The sequence below is a fragment of the Myzus persicae genome, unplaced genomic scaffold, assembly GCF_001856785.1.
Source record: "Myzus persicae strain clone G006 unplaced genomic scaffold, MPER_G0061.0, whole genome shotgun sequence".
In the NCBI taxonomy this organism is placed as follows: Eukaryota; Metazoa; Arthropoda; class Insecta; order Hemiptera; family Aphididae; genus Myzus; species Myzus persicae.
The window spans coordinates 144,909-164,178 of record NW_019101319.1 but is presented as its reverse complement, the minus strand read 5'-3'; the positions used below and the strand labels follow the sequence as shown (position 1 = coordinate 164,178).

The window sequence follows — 19,270 nt, the reverse complement described above, 5'->3', positions numbered from 1 at the left end:
GTTGGTAAATCCATTACACTTAGTTGACATGAAATCGGTTGGTGGTTTTTACTTAGCAATTAAATGGGCGTAATACAACGTTAATACGGTAGGCGAACACGATTAAATCGTAATTACTTGACTCAATGACCGGGCGACTGGTAATATTATGACTGAACGTGCGTTAACCGAACAAACTTTGAACTATTTACTAATATTGGATTTTTAATTTTATTTTAATATAGTAACAGTCCTACTACAGTTAAATCTCCAAAACGCGGACACAAATATACAACTATACAATATGTAATATATAAGACATATCTATTGTAATCTCCTAGTATAATGTAATTAATGGACACTCTTAATAGTGTACGTGGAAATTATACTGGCCTGTCCAAATTGTATAATTTACCTCATATTAAAGGACGTTTCATAGGAACTAGGAAATAAAAATAACTAATTCGTTTATGTTACAGTATTATAGTTGATATACCAACAATGTAATAAAAAAAAAGTTTCTTGATTAATTTTGTCCAATTTGATAAACGAAAATGAAAAGCATTGAACATATATTCAGACATACACTTTCTATTTGTACACAATACTAGATTAGACAGTGAACATAGATATAAATATATACCTAATATCATTTAACTGGGGACAATAAAAGACATTAAAAAAAAAAAATGATTATAATCAATAATTATTGTATACTTCCATACATATTAATAAGTAAATATTTTACTTTTAGTATACATTATAAATATAAACAGGTTAATTATTTTGTTTATAGTGAATGATTTTAAGTTTACCATGAATTTCCATTAAATTACAATAATAGTCTACAACAATTTATTTTTAAATTAAAGGCTCTAAAAGTAATTTATAACCAATCGAGGTAAAATCATAATGAATGCCTTAGAATAATTGAGCAAATTCTAGTTAACAAGTCACCGTTAAATGACATTTTATAATTATTTTAACTTATTTTGAAATAAAAATTTTTCCCCTTTTTAGATAGAAACAGTTATTAAATATCACTAATTTCATACAAAAAAAAATTGTGATTTAAAGTTCAGTGATCAAAATAAAATTAAAAAACTGTTTTCATACAAAAGCTTTTAAATGTTTTAATAAAATCATGTTATATAATTTAAAAACTGTGAAATTAATATTGTATGATTTATATGATAATAAAATAGTATAAATAATACATAATAGTATGTACTATTATAAACTACATGTCTTAAATAAAATTATAGCTAAGATAATAGGTTTTATGAGAAATAATTTAATTAATTAAGAGCTATAATACGTCATAATCTATCTATAGTGATTTATGACCAAGTAGTTAAAATTCATATTTATGTATGAAACATTTAGTTACAAGTCAGCACAGCTTTTCGTTTTTCTCTTATTGTCACATCACTATTAGAATTTGTATAATTATTTTTAATAGTAAAATTAGTATGTACATTTTACATGGATCTACATAATACAATATTAAAACAAAATACAATTTTTGTACATCCAGTCACGTTATATTATTATTTCTTGAACGTCTTACCAATTATATATTTAAAGAGGTTGGTAATAATGCCACAAGTGTTGTCTCTCCATTTTGCAAACGTACAACTTGGCAAATTTGAGTTCAAAAGAATCCATTATGTGTTGTTAGGTGTTTTAATACTGCAGTAAATTTACCTAAAATTAACTTACAGTTAAAAATCTGTATTGTATCGTAAGATTAATATTTAAATTTCAAAACGAAATCATATAAGTACATAAAATATTAAAATTTGATAACTGCCATGGCTTTTTTTAAAATTAAAATAACGAAAACCCAAACGAGAGAACACTGATGATAATAATATTTCCTCTAAATTATTAAATTGGTCAGTCGTAGTTTACTGCAATATTAATACTAGCCACACAAATGGGTTCTGCAGATTGAAAATTTTCCATTTTGTACATTGGTAAGACGGCGGTCACATACACTAGCTTAACGTCCACTTAAGTACAACCTATTAAAACTTTCTAGGTACCTATATCTATCTTTAATAACAATTTTCTTCAAATAATTTTATGTCCTGTAGTGTAAGTAAAAATGTTAATGGTTTTTCGTCAATTTATTATGTTATACGTGAATGGTATAAAATAACGGTTGGCTGAAACAAGCAGTAGTAAAAACAAATTTAACTTGATGAAATTATGTTCCTGTATAATCACGTCCCGAGTACTTTTAAGTATTCATTATGAACTTAAATATTAAAATATTCTTATAATATTAGAAATTGGCAGTGTTCAAAATTATAACTAAATATATTTTCCGTTTGGATAACTTCAAAATGCAATATTAATGTTTATAACGGTAAAATATATTTCAATTTTTAAAGATAGCATAGGTACAGAAAATAAGGAATGCTGTCAACATAACTATAAAGTACTATAATTATTATATACAACACGATTATCTATAATATTACAACGTTACAAAATTATACAAACGAATAACATTTATTAAAACATTTAAGGTTCTTAAGATGGTTTTTTATCATCATTCAGTTGTTTCATTCAATCTAAATGTCCCAAAATTGTAGCGAGAGTATTGTAGTAAATTTATAAATGATTGATTGTTAGAATTATTAAAAATGAAATATAATATAACATAACATATTTTATCATAGATTATCTTTTCATGATTTACTATAATTATGTATTCACAACTGTTCTACGTATTTCACGTAACCTAACCTACCATAATGTGTTTTATACGAGATATGTTGTTTTTAATGCATAAACATGAATGAATAAAATGTGTTACACTGGCAGTTTAAACTTGTGTACCATAATTTTGAATGTAATTATATTATTATTTACATTAAATAATTTTCTTAAATGAGATGCATGCTGACAGTATCTTAAAATATTATTATTTTTATAATGGTGTTATTATTTAAAAAAATATATGCTTTGTTCACGAAGATAATAAAAATGTTATTAAAGAATATTCTACTTGATTACATACCACATTACGATTACCTAGGTAATAATTATATAGTAATTTTATTAAGTTTTTTTTTCAATTTATTTAATCAAAATCTTCTTTGCCAATAACGAATTAATTGTCCATCGACGATAACTTCAGTCGTTGGTTATGTGACAAGACACACTGAGGAAAAACTATATTTTTCGACTGCTTACACGACGATGTAGTAAGTCAACATGGGCTAGCAATGTACTAATCAATCTCTCTTGTAACATAATGCGGTGATAAAAAAAGGGAGAAAGCCCGTATAACGGAATAATGTTTTTATTAATTAAATGTTTTTTTTTAATATTTTTTATTCAACTCTTAGGTTCGCACATGGCCATTATTGCCGTGGCCGTTTAACCTTATACGGTAAATATATAGGTCCGTATATATGTATACCAATGTGTTGTAATTTATAAAAGTAATTGCATTAATTACACCAGGATTCAGAAGATAGGTTAAATGGCGGTGGCGTCCTTTGCGCACAAAACGGAGGACGCGTGAAGAAGACGCGGGCTGGAAGGGACGGTGGAGGGGGCTGGAGAGAGGGGTGGAAATGGCCACGGGGAACGGGGCGAAATAAAAAGAGTGGTCACGACCGCGGTTAGCTGGCGGTCCCGGTTATACGTGATGTAATTATCCTGAACGAATTTATTTGCACCGGACACACACACACACCCACACGCACTTACCCGCGCACTCACACCCACACACAGACTTAGGTATACCCACGCGCGCCATAAAGGGCTACAGCTGACGGAGCAGGAGAAAGCGGCGGAAAGCGAGGTGTACATTATATAAGGGAGAATAATACAGTGAAATAGCAACTAAGTGTGGAGTCGGCGGGGATGGGTCGGGGGTGTGTCATGCCTTGGAGGGGGGGGGGGTGAATGTGCCGGGCTCGATGAATAACGAATGGATAATGTTATGAAACGAACGGCCGGCGGGCACGCATTATTAATTTCAGCCGGCAAGCGCAAGAAAAAAAAATAAATATTAAACGATATAAATCCTACCGTTATCGCGAATATATATATATATATATATATTATATACGTATAGAGATACGATATTTGTTATATTTTTTTTATTATTATTATTTATTGTTTTATTGTTTTGTATTTTTCTCTTTTTTTATTCTCGCCCGAATAAAAATAGATAAATAAACGTTTATATTGTTGTGTGACGACGGAAAACAAGAAAGATTAACGATTTGGCTACCGTCGACGCCGCCGCCGCCAGTTCCGTAGAATGTACCAAGCGATCATCTTCACATTATCGTCTGCCGAAACAGTGCACCACCTCCACCCAATCCTAACCCAACCGATCCGAAAAAAAAAAATAAATAAAACGAAACAAAACCGTTCCGCCGTCGCGTTTTACGATAACACAAAGGTCGTACACCACCAACCACTGTTGGTAAAAAAAAAAAAAAATATGTACAACGTATATAATATTATATTTGCGACCCCGTGCGAACATGAATAGAACTGCACTACGCGAAATGATAATAGTAATAATATTATATCTTATACTGTATTGTACGTTTTTACGTTTGGATAGACGTTTTGTCTGTTTACCAATAAAAAAAAAACACAACTTTTCGTTTAATATAAATCACGAGCCGCTCCTTCGGAACACGAGAATATAAAATATAAATATCGATCTATTTATCCTGTTACACTATTATGTATTATATTATGTACCGTGTACACGGGACAGAGATGGAGAGATGGAGAGTCTGCAGTATCTGTACATAAATAAAAAAGTGTATACATATTATATGGTACGGAAAGGATTCCCCGGCTGACTTAACGCATCCGAGTTTGAAACGCAACTTTGGTAAAATATAATATGTTTCAAAGGTGCATAGGTAATTGATAAAATGTGTTTGAATTCTGACGCATTATAATGAATTAATTCGCATGCGATATTAAGACCGGAACGAATATCTAGAGAATTTCAATATTAAATTCGAATTTTTTTCTATAATTTTTTCTGGTAAACATATTATTAATGTCATCTCCCATGCTTCCGTGGAAGTAAAATATACGCTTCGGTCGCATTTAATGTTATTACTATTATTATTTAACTGCAAAGTAGGAACCTATATACCTTAGTATAATAGCACAAATTATTATAATATATTATGTACTGTATACGTCGACGGGACAGTATCAGCTAGTATACAAATAAAAAAGTGTCTACATATTATATGGTACAGAAAAGTTTCTCAGGCTGACTTAACGCATACGAGTTTGAGCGCAGCTTTGGTAAAATGTTTGTTTTAATAGACCAAGGTGTCTAATAAAATATTTTTGAAATACAATCGTAGATAATAAAGAAATAGATTGGACGTAACGTATTATCAGTGGTTAATGAAATTGTACGAATTCAGGCCAAAAAGAATGGGTACCTAAATCGAGTATCTGGCTATCATCTTCTGCTTATTATTATTCTTCTCCTTCATCTTATTTCATTTGCAAAACTACTCTCTAAAAGTTTTGGCCGCCACCTGTCTCAGTCTTGTACTAGGTCTTTCAACTTCTCAATCCCCTATCTCTCCAATTCATCCTCTACTCTATCCAGCCATCTTTTTCTGGGTCTGCCTCGTGGCCTTTTCCCTTGAGGTACCCGTTCAAGGGCTGCTCTAAATGCGTCGTTTTCTATCCTACGTATAATGTGTCCAAGCCATTGTATCCCCTGGCATTTAATAAAGTTAGTTACCTATCCTAACCTAACCTTCCCATTTCCACCTGTAATTCACTGTTGTATCTCCTTGGCCATTCTCCCGTGTGAGCTTCTAGTAATCGTATTTTTCTCCAGACTTTATTTTCAAAAGTCCTCAGCTTTCTTCCCGTTGTGTTAGTACATATTTTTTTCTGGGAAACGTTATTATCATTTTTTTAGTTTCCACGGAAATAAAAAACTTCAGTTGAATTTAATATTATTTTAATATTTAACCTCATAATATTTACTTTAATATAATATTGTAGTGATTTATTATTAAACACATAAATCGTCTATAATAGGTGATTTTGAACTTACTATTACAACGTTTGATCATGATATTATTACATATTATATTAAAAGTACTATTTTTCGCTGATAGTGTGTTGTGTAATATTTTAAAATCCGGCAGCCGTGTCCCGTAAGTCAATGGTAACTTTATACTTAAACACAACTCGTAGATAATATGATGAAAGTTGCAGAATGAATTTTATCAGTTATGTATATCTTTTGTGAAAGATACCTTTTAGTTTTAAGTTGAACACGCGTTAAAACGCAAACATGGTATAAACCGATGAAACCCACTCACGAGCACACATTAACCAATAATTTCAAGTCCTTGGAAGATTGCGTACACTTAACCGATATCAAACTTAATGATATAAATTATCATAATATATTTTAATAGCTTCTAAGTATTATTTTGATGCGTATTACAATTCCTGTGTTGTTGGGACGTAAGGAATAGTTCGTTAGAACTTAGACAGTTCACTGGACCCTCACCGGCCTTAATTGACCGATTAATTAATTCGTATTTAATAAAGTATTATGTATTGTTGTTGTTTAACCATGCAAAAATTATATCAATAATCATTCATGTGGCTGAGCAAAATTCACTTAAATTTATATAGACTTTATAGTAATATTCATACAGGTGTATTTTCATTTAATAATTATTTTTCTAAAAATATGAAACAATAAGACCTTCCTGTATAAAAAAAACCCGCTTTCGTAACGGAAACCACATTATCTGTATACATCCTAATAAAAGCAACCACCAACAAACAATTAAAGTGACAACTGACAACGCATGGTCACAAGTAAATACTTTTTCAATTTAAAATTAAATACATCTTTGAGAAATTACTATGTATAAAAACGAAACTTCAGAAATCAATACAATATAACAAAGTATGATTTTTAATTAAGTTTATTACTCATGCCAACATATTATAATATACTTATAAGTTATAACTTATATGAATAGTTTATACATCATATTCAAGTATATTATGTATTGTGTATAACATAATACATTCACAATTGTATAACATAATATATTTAGTGAAACCGTTCTTTTCAAGAAATGGAAACTGTTATTACTTATTTCTACACCGAGATATTAATATAAAAAATTCACCAAGTGGATACTTCTTCATGAAACCGAGAGTCTATAATTTTACTTAGTAGTAAAATGCTTGCCTTAATCACCTGGACAATTGAATGCATGATTCACATAACACAACAAAACATCTTTTGTTTCCATGTTAATATTTTTTATCACTATGCTATAAATAATAAATATTTTTAATTTGAAAATCTTTATTTATAAAGTATCTATCCATTAATATTATCAAATAGTTTACCTACTTAATTAAAAATGAAACAACCATTACATTAAACTTATGTTTTACTTCAACGAGTTTTAAAACTGTTCATATTCTGTACCAATAACTACACTACTGGCTATTATTACTAATAAATGTTTATGTTTTAATTTAGTTTTAAGACATTCATAACGTTTCGTTTGTTGCTTTATTTAAATAACTTCAAAACTAAATAAAAAATATTTTTTCAAGCACACAGCTATCTCGTACAATGGAAAGTTATTCATTTCTTATAACATTTTACTTAATCGAGATTAATAAAAAGAATACTTCATATTACACCTTAAAAATTATTAAATCTAAATTATCATTTTATATCACATTTATTCAGTTTATTATTTTTTCGTTCGTAATAATAATTAATAACACTGATATTAGTTTTCATTAGCTACATTCGTAAGTTCTAACATTTTGGATCTGTAATCTTATTATACATTATTTTTACTTTATCTATAATTAATAATATACCCTAATAAATATAACATATTTATCAAAATGTGGGTACCTATTTTTTTTCGTATTTTTTAGAATGTATTTCGTACTTTTTAATATTTATATTGTGATTTAGGCACTGTTATTTAACATTCTTTCATATACCACAAACAATAGTTCATAGTTTTATTTTTGAAGTTAACTATACGAATATGTACTACTTATGCCTTAAGGAATATCTATTATATTATTGATAAATGACTTCTACTTAAGTTAAATTTATCTTTAATATTGACTAAACCAGAGTTTCTCAACTTGAGGTATACCGAAATCTCATAAGGGATACGCCAAACAGATCTAACTTTATGAAAAAAAATGGAATTTGTCATTGTTCACGTTAAGTATAATTCGGTTTATTTAAGATTAATAATAATATAAATATTAACTGTACATATTTCATTTTATTTGTATGCATTAAATGAATGTACCTATTATTATATCATAATTTTGAAGTTCCTAATAAAATAAAATTCCATAATGTAAAAAAGTATACATTTTTGATGGGCAAGAAACATCGTTGTTTTTTCAAGTGGTACTTGAAAATGTTCCAACTGTGTACGTGGATTTAAAAAGGTTGAGAACCGCTGGACTAAAGCATATAGGTTTAATCGCATGGATTGCATATTTTTATCCATACTAAAACTGTTTCTTTTAAAAATGTTATAAAATTAGGTGAAAACCTTTTCATATGAGTTCATTTTCTGATATTAAATAGTTACTTCTTGATATTATAGTATTTCTATCCATAATCTCCCTGCATTTGTCTTTAAAGTCCATCTGAGGGACGTAGATGAGGGACTGAATGTAAATGTATATATCAGATCAAATAATATAATATTGCCTCGATGTCTGTCGAATGATATTGGTTATGCTCAGTTAGTGTAACAAGAGCAAAGAACCCTCTGTGGTACCTGTTCATCTATCGGATTACCTTAATAACCATCCTTCATAACAAGCTGTGAGCACTTCTCATTATTATGATATAATCTGATGAGCATAGTCGTCGTTGGCTAAGGACTCGTAGTTACTTATGATATTGTATTTACATTTATTCAATAATATCATATAACTCAATCGGTGTATTATTGTTTCACCGTTTTATTACCTACACATGGTATTATAGAAAATTATAAATATAGGGCATATTATCTACTTTAAATTGTATTAGATTTTCGTTGTTTTTGTTTGCTATAATAATATAATGTGTTGGGCATTTATTTGGATAAACTAAAATATTTAAAAATTTATGGAACACTGATAAAGTAACAACATTTTTTTTTGTGAAAGTTTAAATGATTCATATTACGATTATTGATGTTAACATTTTTATTACAATTTATTTGCATTTATAATAATAAAAAACTCATAATACATGAAATGTATAATATTATGTATTTTTCAAGTATCGCATGCGTATACACATTAATATACATTTGACTTGTATTTTAATTTATTGAATGAAATTTCAACAAATCCGTTTGACTGAGGGAGTTGCTTATCACTCAAGTAATAATCTAATTGCACGTTTATATATTATTATTTTTATCGTACCTGTATTATATATGCACCGTGTTGTCTATTGTCGCATTCAATGAAATATATTACAGATCTACATTGTGCATTTCATAGCAGGTACAAAAGTTTATAATAATATATCCGACGGTTCCGCCGATGTTTAACGCATAATAATAATAATAGGCAATAATAATATTGTAACGATCGTATTACAGTGTATCGATGATGAGCGATGAGCAGTAAACGGCGTGGGTGGGTCTTACTCGATTTTCTCCTTTGATAATAATATATTATTACCCACTGCAACATTCTCCGCATGCGATCAAACATACTGCACATGGGATATCCATGTATGATGTCTTTCAGGGGTGAAAACCTTTCCCGTATAAATCTCCATGTGGAATTTATCGAAACGACGTAACGGCCGATGAAATAAAAAATATATACAAAAAACCCTCTCTCTACAACACGACGTACATATAATATTGTATGTGTATATTATAAGTGTGTTTCGATTTTATGAACGCTTTATACGTCGTCGTCGTCGTGCACGAGCAACGTTGGCTGTCGTAGGTACGTGTTTCAGTGTGAATCATCTTTAAAAGGCCCACCAAAGTATTCGCCATCTCCCGAACACTCGTGCCACTGCGATATTAATTTTTCCATCTGTTCGACAGCAATAAATTGTTCTTAGTAATAGCAGTGTATACAGGTATGCGATATGCCCCGCGTTCGTCTTGAAACGATACAAGAACAGCAATAATAATAATAATTGTTATTATTATTATTTTGTTTGTCGAGTGCCTTATTGTTAGCGGAAACACAATCGAACTCGGACAGCTCCCTGAATTGATGCAGGTATATGCGTTCACCGATAGGCATACGGATATAATATGTGTAGGTACGATATTATATTAATATTATATAAATTGTGTACTGAGCGAGAGACAGATGGATGGAAATATAATCAGAAGGAGGGTTAATAGCAGACACGACGAGAGTGTGTGAAAGAGAAGACAATCGGGAGAAGTGAAATACCGCGTACGAGTTATGAAGTCCTCTGATATCATACGGGTATTAGTTCGACGACGGGCAAATCCGATTTAATTGCGTATTGTATACGCGTACCATACGTCTGCGTGTCTCAAACAATTGCAAACATCCACTGAACCGGAAAAACAATAACGGAAACGACTTTGGCAGCAGAAAATATTGTTTTGAAAAAGAATTGTTTTCTTCCCTATATGTATTCTCTGTTAAAGTTTTTCACCAGAATTACTCATTTTATGTGGTTATTATTATTTATATAAACAACAAAGTTATAGTTTATTGCAATTTTCCACATCGTGTTTGAAACAAATCTAAAGGCTGGATTTAAGGGAATAATTTTTTCGATCGGTCATCATTAAAATGTTTTTTTTTGCTCGTGTAGTTTGCTATGATTAGATTTTGGATCAAAAAAAAAATAATAAATTCAAAAATGTAAAAGAGTTCAAACTATAATGATACACCAAATTCATAAGTCACCCCACCCTGTATCTTATTTATTATTTAAAAATGAAAAATAAACAAAATCGAACGATATAATATTGTGTGGTCTTTAGTCGTAGAATAAGATAATACGTCAAATAAAAATGAATTATAATTATTTGAAGCTTGATAACTTTTGAAAATCGGGTTGAACTTATCATTGTGTTTGAAAACTTTTTACTTGATGAATAAAATATTCACATATACTTTTATACTACCTAGTTTAAATAAACATAGATACGTCATTGTCGGGTAGGTATAATTTACACCCATGATCAGAAAAAAATGCACTTACTTGAAGACTATAATAATAACTGACATTGTATTCAGTGGTCACATTCATCAGTTTTGACGTAGTAATTGAGATCAATGGTAATAACTTTCAGTAGTTTTATCTGCGAAAAGGTTCATTCAATTGAAGCGTATTTCGTGATCACATGACTGTCAAAAGACCCGAATCTTAGTTTATCGATTTAAATGTTTCTATACTGAACTCGGAAAAGAACATATTATTGTATCAATTCAACTCTAAAAATGATAGAGAATGAACATCGGATTCTATTGATCGTAGAATTAAATAGATTTAAAAATAGAAAAAATATTGTTAAAAATGTTGATATCCGTATTAGGCGGACCGCTGGAAAGGCTATAGCGACAGACGCCTACATAGCCAATTATGGGTAATCTAGCACTGGGTGTATGGAATATGGATATGAAGCTTAGAAAAATTATAATTACCGTCTTTTACTTTTCAATTTCTTTTCGCGAACGCGATACTTTTAATTAAAAATATTATTATGATGTTGCATATTTTTTTTCCACGGAACGTAATATATTTTTTGAAAGTGCATATTTAAAATTAAATTGTGCATTTAAAGTATAGGTCCAATAGGTCTATGCTATATTGTTTTTATTGATCAATATTGTAAAATTGTGTTTGTAACATAAGACTAATCGCTTTTGAGCTCTGTAATACCTGTTAAAAATACGATATGACGATTGCAGGTTCAACGACATTCCAAGTGTATGGTGGCAGATAAGTACGATTCTTATAGGAGGTGCGACTGCAATCACTGTTATTGTGGCGGTATCTGCTGTATCTGCATGTTGCGTGACACATGTTATCCAAAAGTCGACAGCTAAAGTCGCCGGATACCTGCAGCTGTTAGCTGGTAAGTGTATTTTATTTTCGGTTTTTTTTTTCATTTTTTGTTTTTTGTTTTTTTCTTCTCCCTTCTCGCAGGACATTATTGATTCTATGATTCCGGAACAAGTCACGTATCCCATTATACTTCCTGAGAATAATAAAAAAAAAAAATCCGAAAAAAAGACCCTTAAAAATGTGTTGTTCGCCCGTTGAGTTATTCATGACGACTTCATAGACGAGGAGGATCAGAGTGGAAAAAAATGACCTGCTCGCTATCCCTTCAGCCCCACACAAGAGCCTCAGATACAGCCGCCGTTGTCGCTAATGGCCCACTGTCATAACGCTTTCAAAACTTCGACGACGTGTGACCGTTTTAGCAGTGCAAACACGTAATGGCACCCGAAAGCAGATATCCCACCTACCCTCTTTTCCAGTAAAGTTGGTTTTTTGAAATTAAACTTTTAAGAAGATTACCGACTATCGTTTTGTTATTTTCGCTCTGGTCCCCTCTTTGTGGAAAATATGGTTTTAAATTACAACGTACACAAATGAGTATCGAAAAACCATGGCACATATTCGCAGCTCTGAGAATGTTCAGAAGCAATATTCTACAACCGAGTAATGCATGAACTACATTTTATAATATGAGAAAAATTTTTATAATATTATATATTTTTTAGTTCGCTGCACACTGCACAGTTTATTATTCGTGTACATTATATAATGTGTTGTACAAACAAAACTAAATCAGTTTTTTTTAAATAAACTCTTATCAAAAAATATATTCACATATCGAATTTATTAAATCCATCGAAATGAATACAAGAGAAGTCGTTCTGTCGTACAGTAGGTGTCGACTGTCGAGTGTACTTTGTCATCGAGTAGGTTACTGAAATGTGATGTGTTCAATGACAAATTTGAAATCATTGCATACGATGAAATATGATTCTGATCATAGACTGACTGTCAGTCAATATTGCTAAGGATATTTTGTTATGCATTTACATTGCTACTTGCAATTTAATTATCTATACGTTAGATTGAAATGACAATTGTTGATGAGAATAAGAAAAAAAATATTTTCCAAATAAATATGTCAATGTTCTAAAGGTACTTATTTAAAATCAGAAGAAACAATTTAATTTTAAAAATTAAATACACTAGAGTAGTAGAGTCACTACATTAATCGTCGCTCTCAGAATCTATAATAGCAGAAATGGCGAAACTATTTCCTCAAAAACTGTCTTTTATATTATGTATACCGTAAGCATTTTCAACCTATTTTAATCGTTTCAATTTTGAATCTTCGAATCAAATTGTTTGTGTAGTCGTCGGTGTATCGACCACAATATCGTCTCATTAAGTTGCAACTTATGAAACACTCATGGAAACAGAAGATCTGATCTATAACACTCACAACTTGGGTTAGTAATTTCAAATGAAACCACCCGGGCAAAACAAACTGCAATGATTGCCATTCCTTCGATTACACTCCAAAGATTTACACTGTAGGAATTTTCTCATACAGCTTACATATTTCCTTTTCATCAACTTGGTACAATGATTATCTCCCAACCACAATAGTATTTTTCGTTGTCATCGAATTCTTTTGTGTACCCGTGTATATACCTATTTTCATTTTTATTTTAGTTATCACTTGAACAATTTGACTTCAGAATTATATTAACATTATGTGCACATAATTCTGTATACATTTTAAACAGTTTTTTATTAATATTATTTGTTTGACATTTTAATAAGAAAAAAAATATTTGTATCAGCGTATAATATTATAACCATATAGGTAGGTATTACTATTGTCTGATAAGAATGTCAGATATTAAGAATCTCGATGAAAATAGTTTAATAATACCATTCTTAAATTTATCATAATTGAAAAAATACTGGTATTTTCATTCTAACTTTTTATAGAAAATAATATTTACTGTAATATTATGTCTGTATTATGTATTACTCGAAATGTAATAATTTCAAACATTTCTGTTCGTATTAATATAGCCATATACACTATACAGGGTGATTCGCCGAGTATGCTCACTCCCTTTTTTCTTCAAGAAAGCTGCAGTTATGTAAAATCTGATTTTTTTAATTTCAAATTATACATAAAAACCATATTTTCAAATTTTTGATAATGTTTGTACTACTATTAAGGTGTGTTATCTGAAGGTACAACATTTTACTTTTAAAATTAAAATTAAAATACCCCTTTCAATTGTAAATTATTCAGTGAATAACTTTTCTAAAAATTTGACTTATCAGAATCAAAATTCAGTACTAGTAGTTGTTGAATTATTTTACATTATGTTCTAAGGATAAAAGGTTCATGAGTAATAGTTGTATAAGATGTAAGAGCTACGATAATTTGAAAATGTTAGTCATTACTGTATTATTTTATTCTTCTATTATTCTATCAATATTAATAATTTGTAAAAATTGCCCACTAGTTCTAACATTAAGTCTATTTTATATTTTTATAAAACCACATTTAGGACTATTATCATTAGTACAAACATTTTAACAACTAAAGACAACTCATTCGAATTTTGAATTAGGTACATAACAATTTTCAAAAAAAATATGAACGCAATAATGTACAGTAGAAAAGAGGAGTTTACATTTGAAAAACAGAAGTTTGTAATGTCACAGGACACTCCTTAAGTAGTACAAACAAATTCAAGAATTTGAAAAATGCATTATTTAAGGAAAAATAGGGGTAAGTATGTTTGGCGAACCACTCTGTATAGATACATCCGAAATTATTAATATTGTCAACCAGATATTTTCTTACTTAACTTTTTTTTTGAAAATCGTCTTCAATATATAATGCATTTTTTTTCATTTCTTTCATACGAAAAGTATCTATTGAATTGATTTAAATAGGGACAAAAACTCTGCCGACTACGACTGATATGATAATACAATTTGATTGCAAACATTTTTCAGTGTATACTAAAGAGCAAAGTTTGGAATAATTGGCAAATATTTTTTTTTTTTATTACGTGCTGAGGGGCTTTCAATATTTTATATGATATGTCTAATTTGTCATTTCAAATAAAAGACAATTTAAGCCATTATTAAAGGTTTCTAAAGCGAATTAAAAAACTTAATTCTCGGGCAGTTTACTGCGGAGTTTTGATGACCGTTCGACACGCATTTACTTTGTCGAGAAACATCAGCCGACGACGGACTACGCTACTAAATGTAAAGATATTAGCAGATAGTCAGATAAAAGAAAACATTAACTGACACTGGTTCTTTAATGCGGCTCAAGACCTTAATCAAAATAATTGACATCGTAAAAGTAAATGTGAACCTAAACGAAATGTTTACCAGCAAGTTTAAGTAAGAAGTATCTTTAATATTATTGTCTATTGTCAATTTGGCCTTTCTTAATTATTTTTACCCGCCAAAATGATTATAGCATTTTGAAATTGTCAAGACCGACCGTCAACGAGGAACATAATATTTGTAACTTTTTTAACTGTAATTTTAATAACCAAACATGGACAATTATATACTGTGTAATGTTTATACCACGTCATAACAGTAATTCCAAATGATTTTCTCATTTAACGATTTTGTTGTTATTACATTCAGTTTCTATACTATTATACACGAGAATACAAATGTTGTAAACTGTACATTGACATTTGTTTGAATTGTATAATATAGTATATATTCTTTTTATTAAATTTATGTTACAGTGTTGACTGATATTAAAATGATACTATTAAAATGAAAGTGGTACTAAGGTGCTTAAAGTGAATTTTGTTTGTATACAGAATATTGATGATTAGTATAGTTAAAGCAACCACTAATCAAATAGAACGAATTTTTAATTGGCTATTGCTGAATATGATAACATTATTATTTCATTATTTGCTCATAGTAAATATTATCATATTTACAGCATAAATTTATATTTTAGGAACAAGAATAATCGATTTCAAAATTTGGAATCCCTGCCAAATCAGTGTAGCTTTTATAGTTTTATCCAGTTTCCACTCGATTTCTCAAATAAAATACTAATGCGCAAATCCCCTCCCCATCATTGGCCATGCTATATTTCCGTTATTTAAAGAATTTTTATGATCAGGTATCTCAAGAAATGTTTTCCCAGGTCATCAGTTTCCATAACCTAACCAGAAGTCCGTTCGCTTAGAAATCACCCGGTTACTAAGATATCGATAGAATAGTTAATTGAAATAAATATATATTTACCTATACCTAGGTTTATACATTTTTTTTCCTCAAAATTCAAATCTTGTAACAAACGCGTTGTCGCAAATATTTTCGACCGATATTGATGGGTAATATAAAAGTTCTCAAAAGTCTTGTAATAATTGTATTTCTTATAATCAGGGACCTCAAGAAATTAATCTCCAGCTCATAAGTTTACATAAACTAACCAGAAGTCTATTCGCTTAAAAGTCATCCGGTTACTAAAATATTGATAGAATAGTTTAATGAAGTAAATATAAATTTATCTATGTGTATTTTATTTTAATTCAAATGAATAACTTACATTATTTTTCCTCAAAATTAATAGCCTATAAGTCAAAGTCGTTGTCACAAATATTTTCGACCGGTGTCAATGATCTTTAAATAATTGTGTTTAATCTGTCGTAATGATTATGGGTAAACCGTCAATAATTGGGTGAGATAATTTCTGCGCTCAACAATTATTCTGCTCGAGCACTCAATGAATACTTACCTTGGTATATCCCAAAGTTTTAATTTACATAAATGGTTTACTTAATAATATAATTAATATTTATATAGTTTGTTTCATAATAATTATAGTTATAATTTAATAATTAATTAACTTGTTATATTTTATTACCGGGATGTATTTTAATTAAATTATAATTAAATAGTTTAATCATTAAGTATATTATTTTAATAAATATGATGGCGCTGACTTGTCTGGCGCTCAAGTGTCATAAGGTCTATATAATATTATACTCTGTACAGCCCAAATGTCGTATAAGCGATCAATTTTCGTGCACTCAAAATTTCGAAGTTGAATATTGTCACGCTCTAAAATGTCTGCACTGAAATGTCTCAGTACCATGATTATGGTTAGACAGTCATGGTTTTATTATACAACGAGTAATTTTAAGTTATTAAATTTAGTGTTTACACTTAAAATAAAATTAAAGAGTAAATAACTCATCACTAAAATTAATAAGTCTTTATGTATTGTATGGACCATTGAAACACAAGTTTTAATTAAATGATGAAGTTGTTTAATTTAAAACCATCATTAAAAATGTTCTATTTATAATTATTCATCTTTAAGAACTGCTAAAAATTTGTAATATTGTGTGAATCACAACATTTAATTTTAAAGTGCTTTAAAGTGTAAAATATAATTTTATTCTTACAGAATACAAAGTACATATTTTAATATATTAGAATGATTTAGGCACATTGTACAACTCTAGAGTTCGAACACGAATAAAGCAAAAGGCGTTTAGTTTTTTGATATTTGTTTACGTGCTGCATTCAATTAATATAACATTTAGTTTACCTAAATGTTTAATACATTTAATATATTTTACATAATACATCAATATTTCTGCAGTGAATATTATTATTTATTATTTTAAAAAATAAATTTTTTATCTTTCCCAATCTGAAAATATTATGCTGCCCAATTGGCTAAAGTGGTATGTGATAAGAATACGAGCGTGTTGTGGCTTGACGGAGAGGTTGGTGGTGGTTGGTAAAGGTTGCTGGCATTTCGGCCAAGGATTATTATGTTTATTCAACTAGTAATATATTTACAAAATGATTTGATTATAACAGAAAATGGATATTACATTATTTAAAATGGATAAATTTAAACAGAAAAATAAATGAAAAATACGGCACTGCTAACATTTTGAGTATGTTTATAATATATTTATTATAACTATATAAGTACATACTGAATAACACATTTTTAAATTGTATTTATAATGAAATTCAATCAAACTAAAATTTGTATTATTGTAATAAAATAAATGAAAAATACCATTTTTCCTTAAGGAAAGCAATAATTAATATAGTCATTGTGTCTCAAAAAAAAAAAAAAATGTACCTGCGTGCACAATGTTTATCTAAATATATTAATTAATAGACAATTATTAAAATTATTTATTAAATTATTTAAATTACGTATGTACCTAATATTGTGTCCAAATCTAATGCTCATAAATATGCAAAGTTTTTTGCACCTGAAAATAAAATATTATACTTGCAGTAGTAATATACATTGGTAAACCTAGTGTTGCAAAACCGATTCTGAACAAGGCTTCAATTTATCCAAAATTGGTCAAAACCGGAACTCAATAATAACATTTATTCAGCTATTTTAAACGGAAACTACAATAGAATAGAAAAATGACTTTTTTAAAGTACAATTGGAGTTCAATTTTCAATATATTTTTATGTGGGTGCCACGATAAACTTGTTGAGCTTTTCTAAATACTTGATAAATAATATTTAAAATGAAAAAAAAATACCATACATTAATATTTAACACCTATATTATAAAGGCGAATTTCCTCAGAATAAAAAATGTGCCAATATAATAAAATAGTGGTTCTTATTGCAGATTATAATGAGACGACCGAGGTAATTTAGTTAAAAAATTCTTCGCTTTAGAAAATGTGCAACTAGGAATACAATCTATTTGCATCTGGGTTTGGTGAGTTTTTATAAAAATCTAATGAAACAAAATGGCTCTTTCTATTTTAATGGTAGAGTATTTTATTTGCTTATTTCAAACGTAAATCCATTATGGTGGGTGGTTTTGATAACGAAATGCAATTGTTACCGAATCAACCGCTGGAAATTTCTACTCCTTCGCCCTTCGTCCGTAAAAAAAAAAAAAAACACTATAGAAGAGCGGCGAAAAGCGGCAGCAAGTTGCCCCCGGGTGTCCCGGGTGCGCCTAATTACTTTACAAATACTCCGGATTAAATGGCCCGGAAACATTTAATCACAGTTTCGGCATTTTTACGCTACACCGAACTGGTTAAGCTTCCGCCGAATATTGATAGACGTTTATTGGCATAAAACCCCGCTGCCCGTTGGCCATTCCGCCGTGATAGTGTTTTTGAATATATGTGAGTGGGATGACCCTTCTCATCTATGCTTTAAAAC

General features: G+C 29.5%; 1 protein-coding gene across 1 annotated transcript in view; it reads left to right on the top strand.

Annotated features, from left to right (window-relative positions):
* The window catches only part of LOC111028629 (lipoma HMGIC fusion partner-like 1 protein), a 247,762-nt gene that overhangs the window by 171,352 nt on the left and 57,140 nt on the right, over positions 1-19,270 (top strand). The window contains exon 4 of the mRNA XM_022307358.1: positions 11,956-12,122. Within this exon, the coding sequence (XP_022163050.1) occupies positions 11,956-12,122 (167 nt within the window). The remainder of the gene's footprint in view (positions 1-11,955; positions 12,123-19,270) is intronic.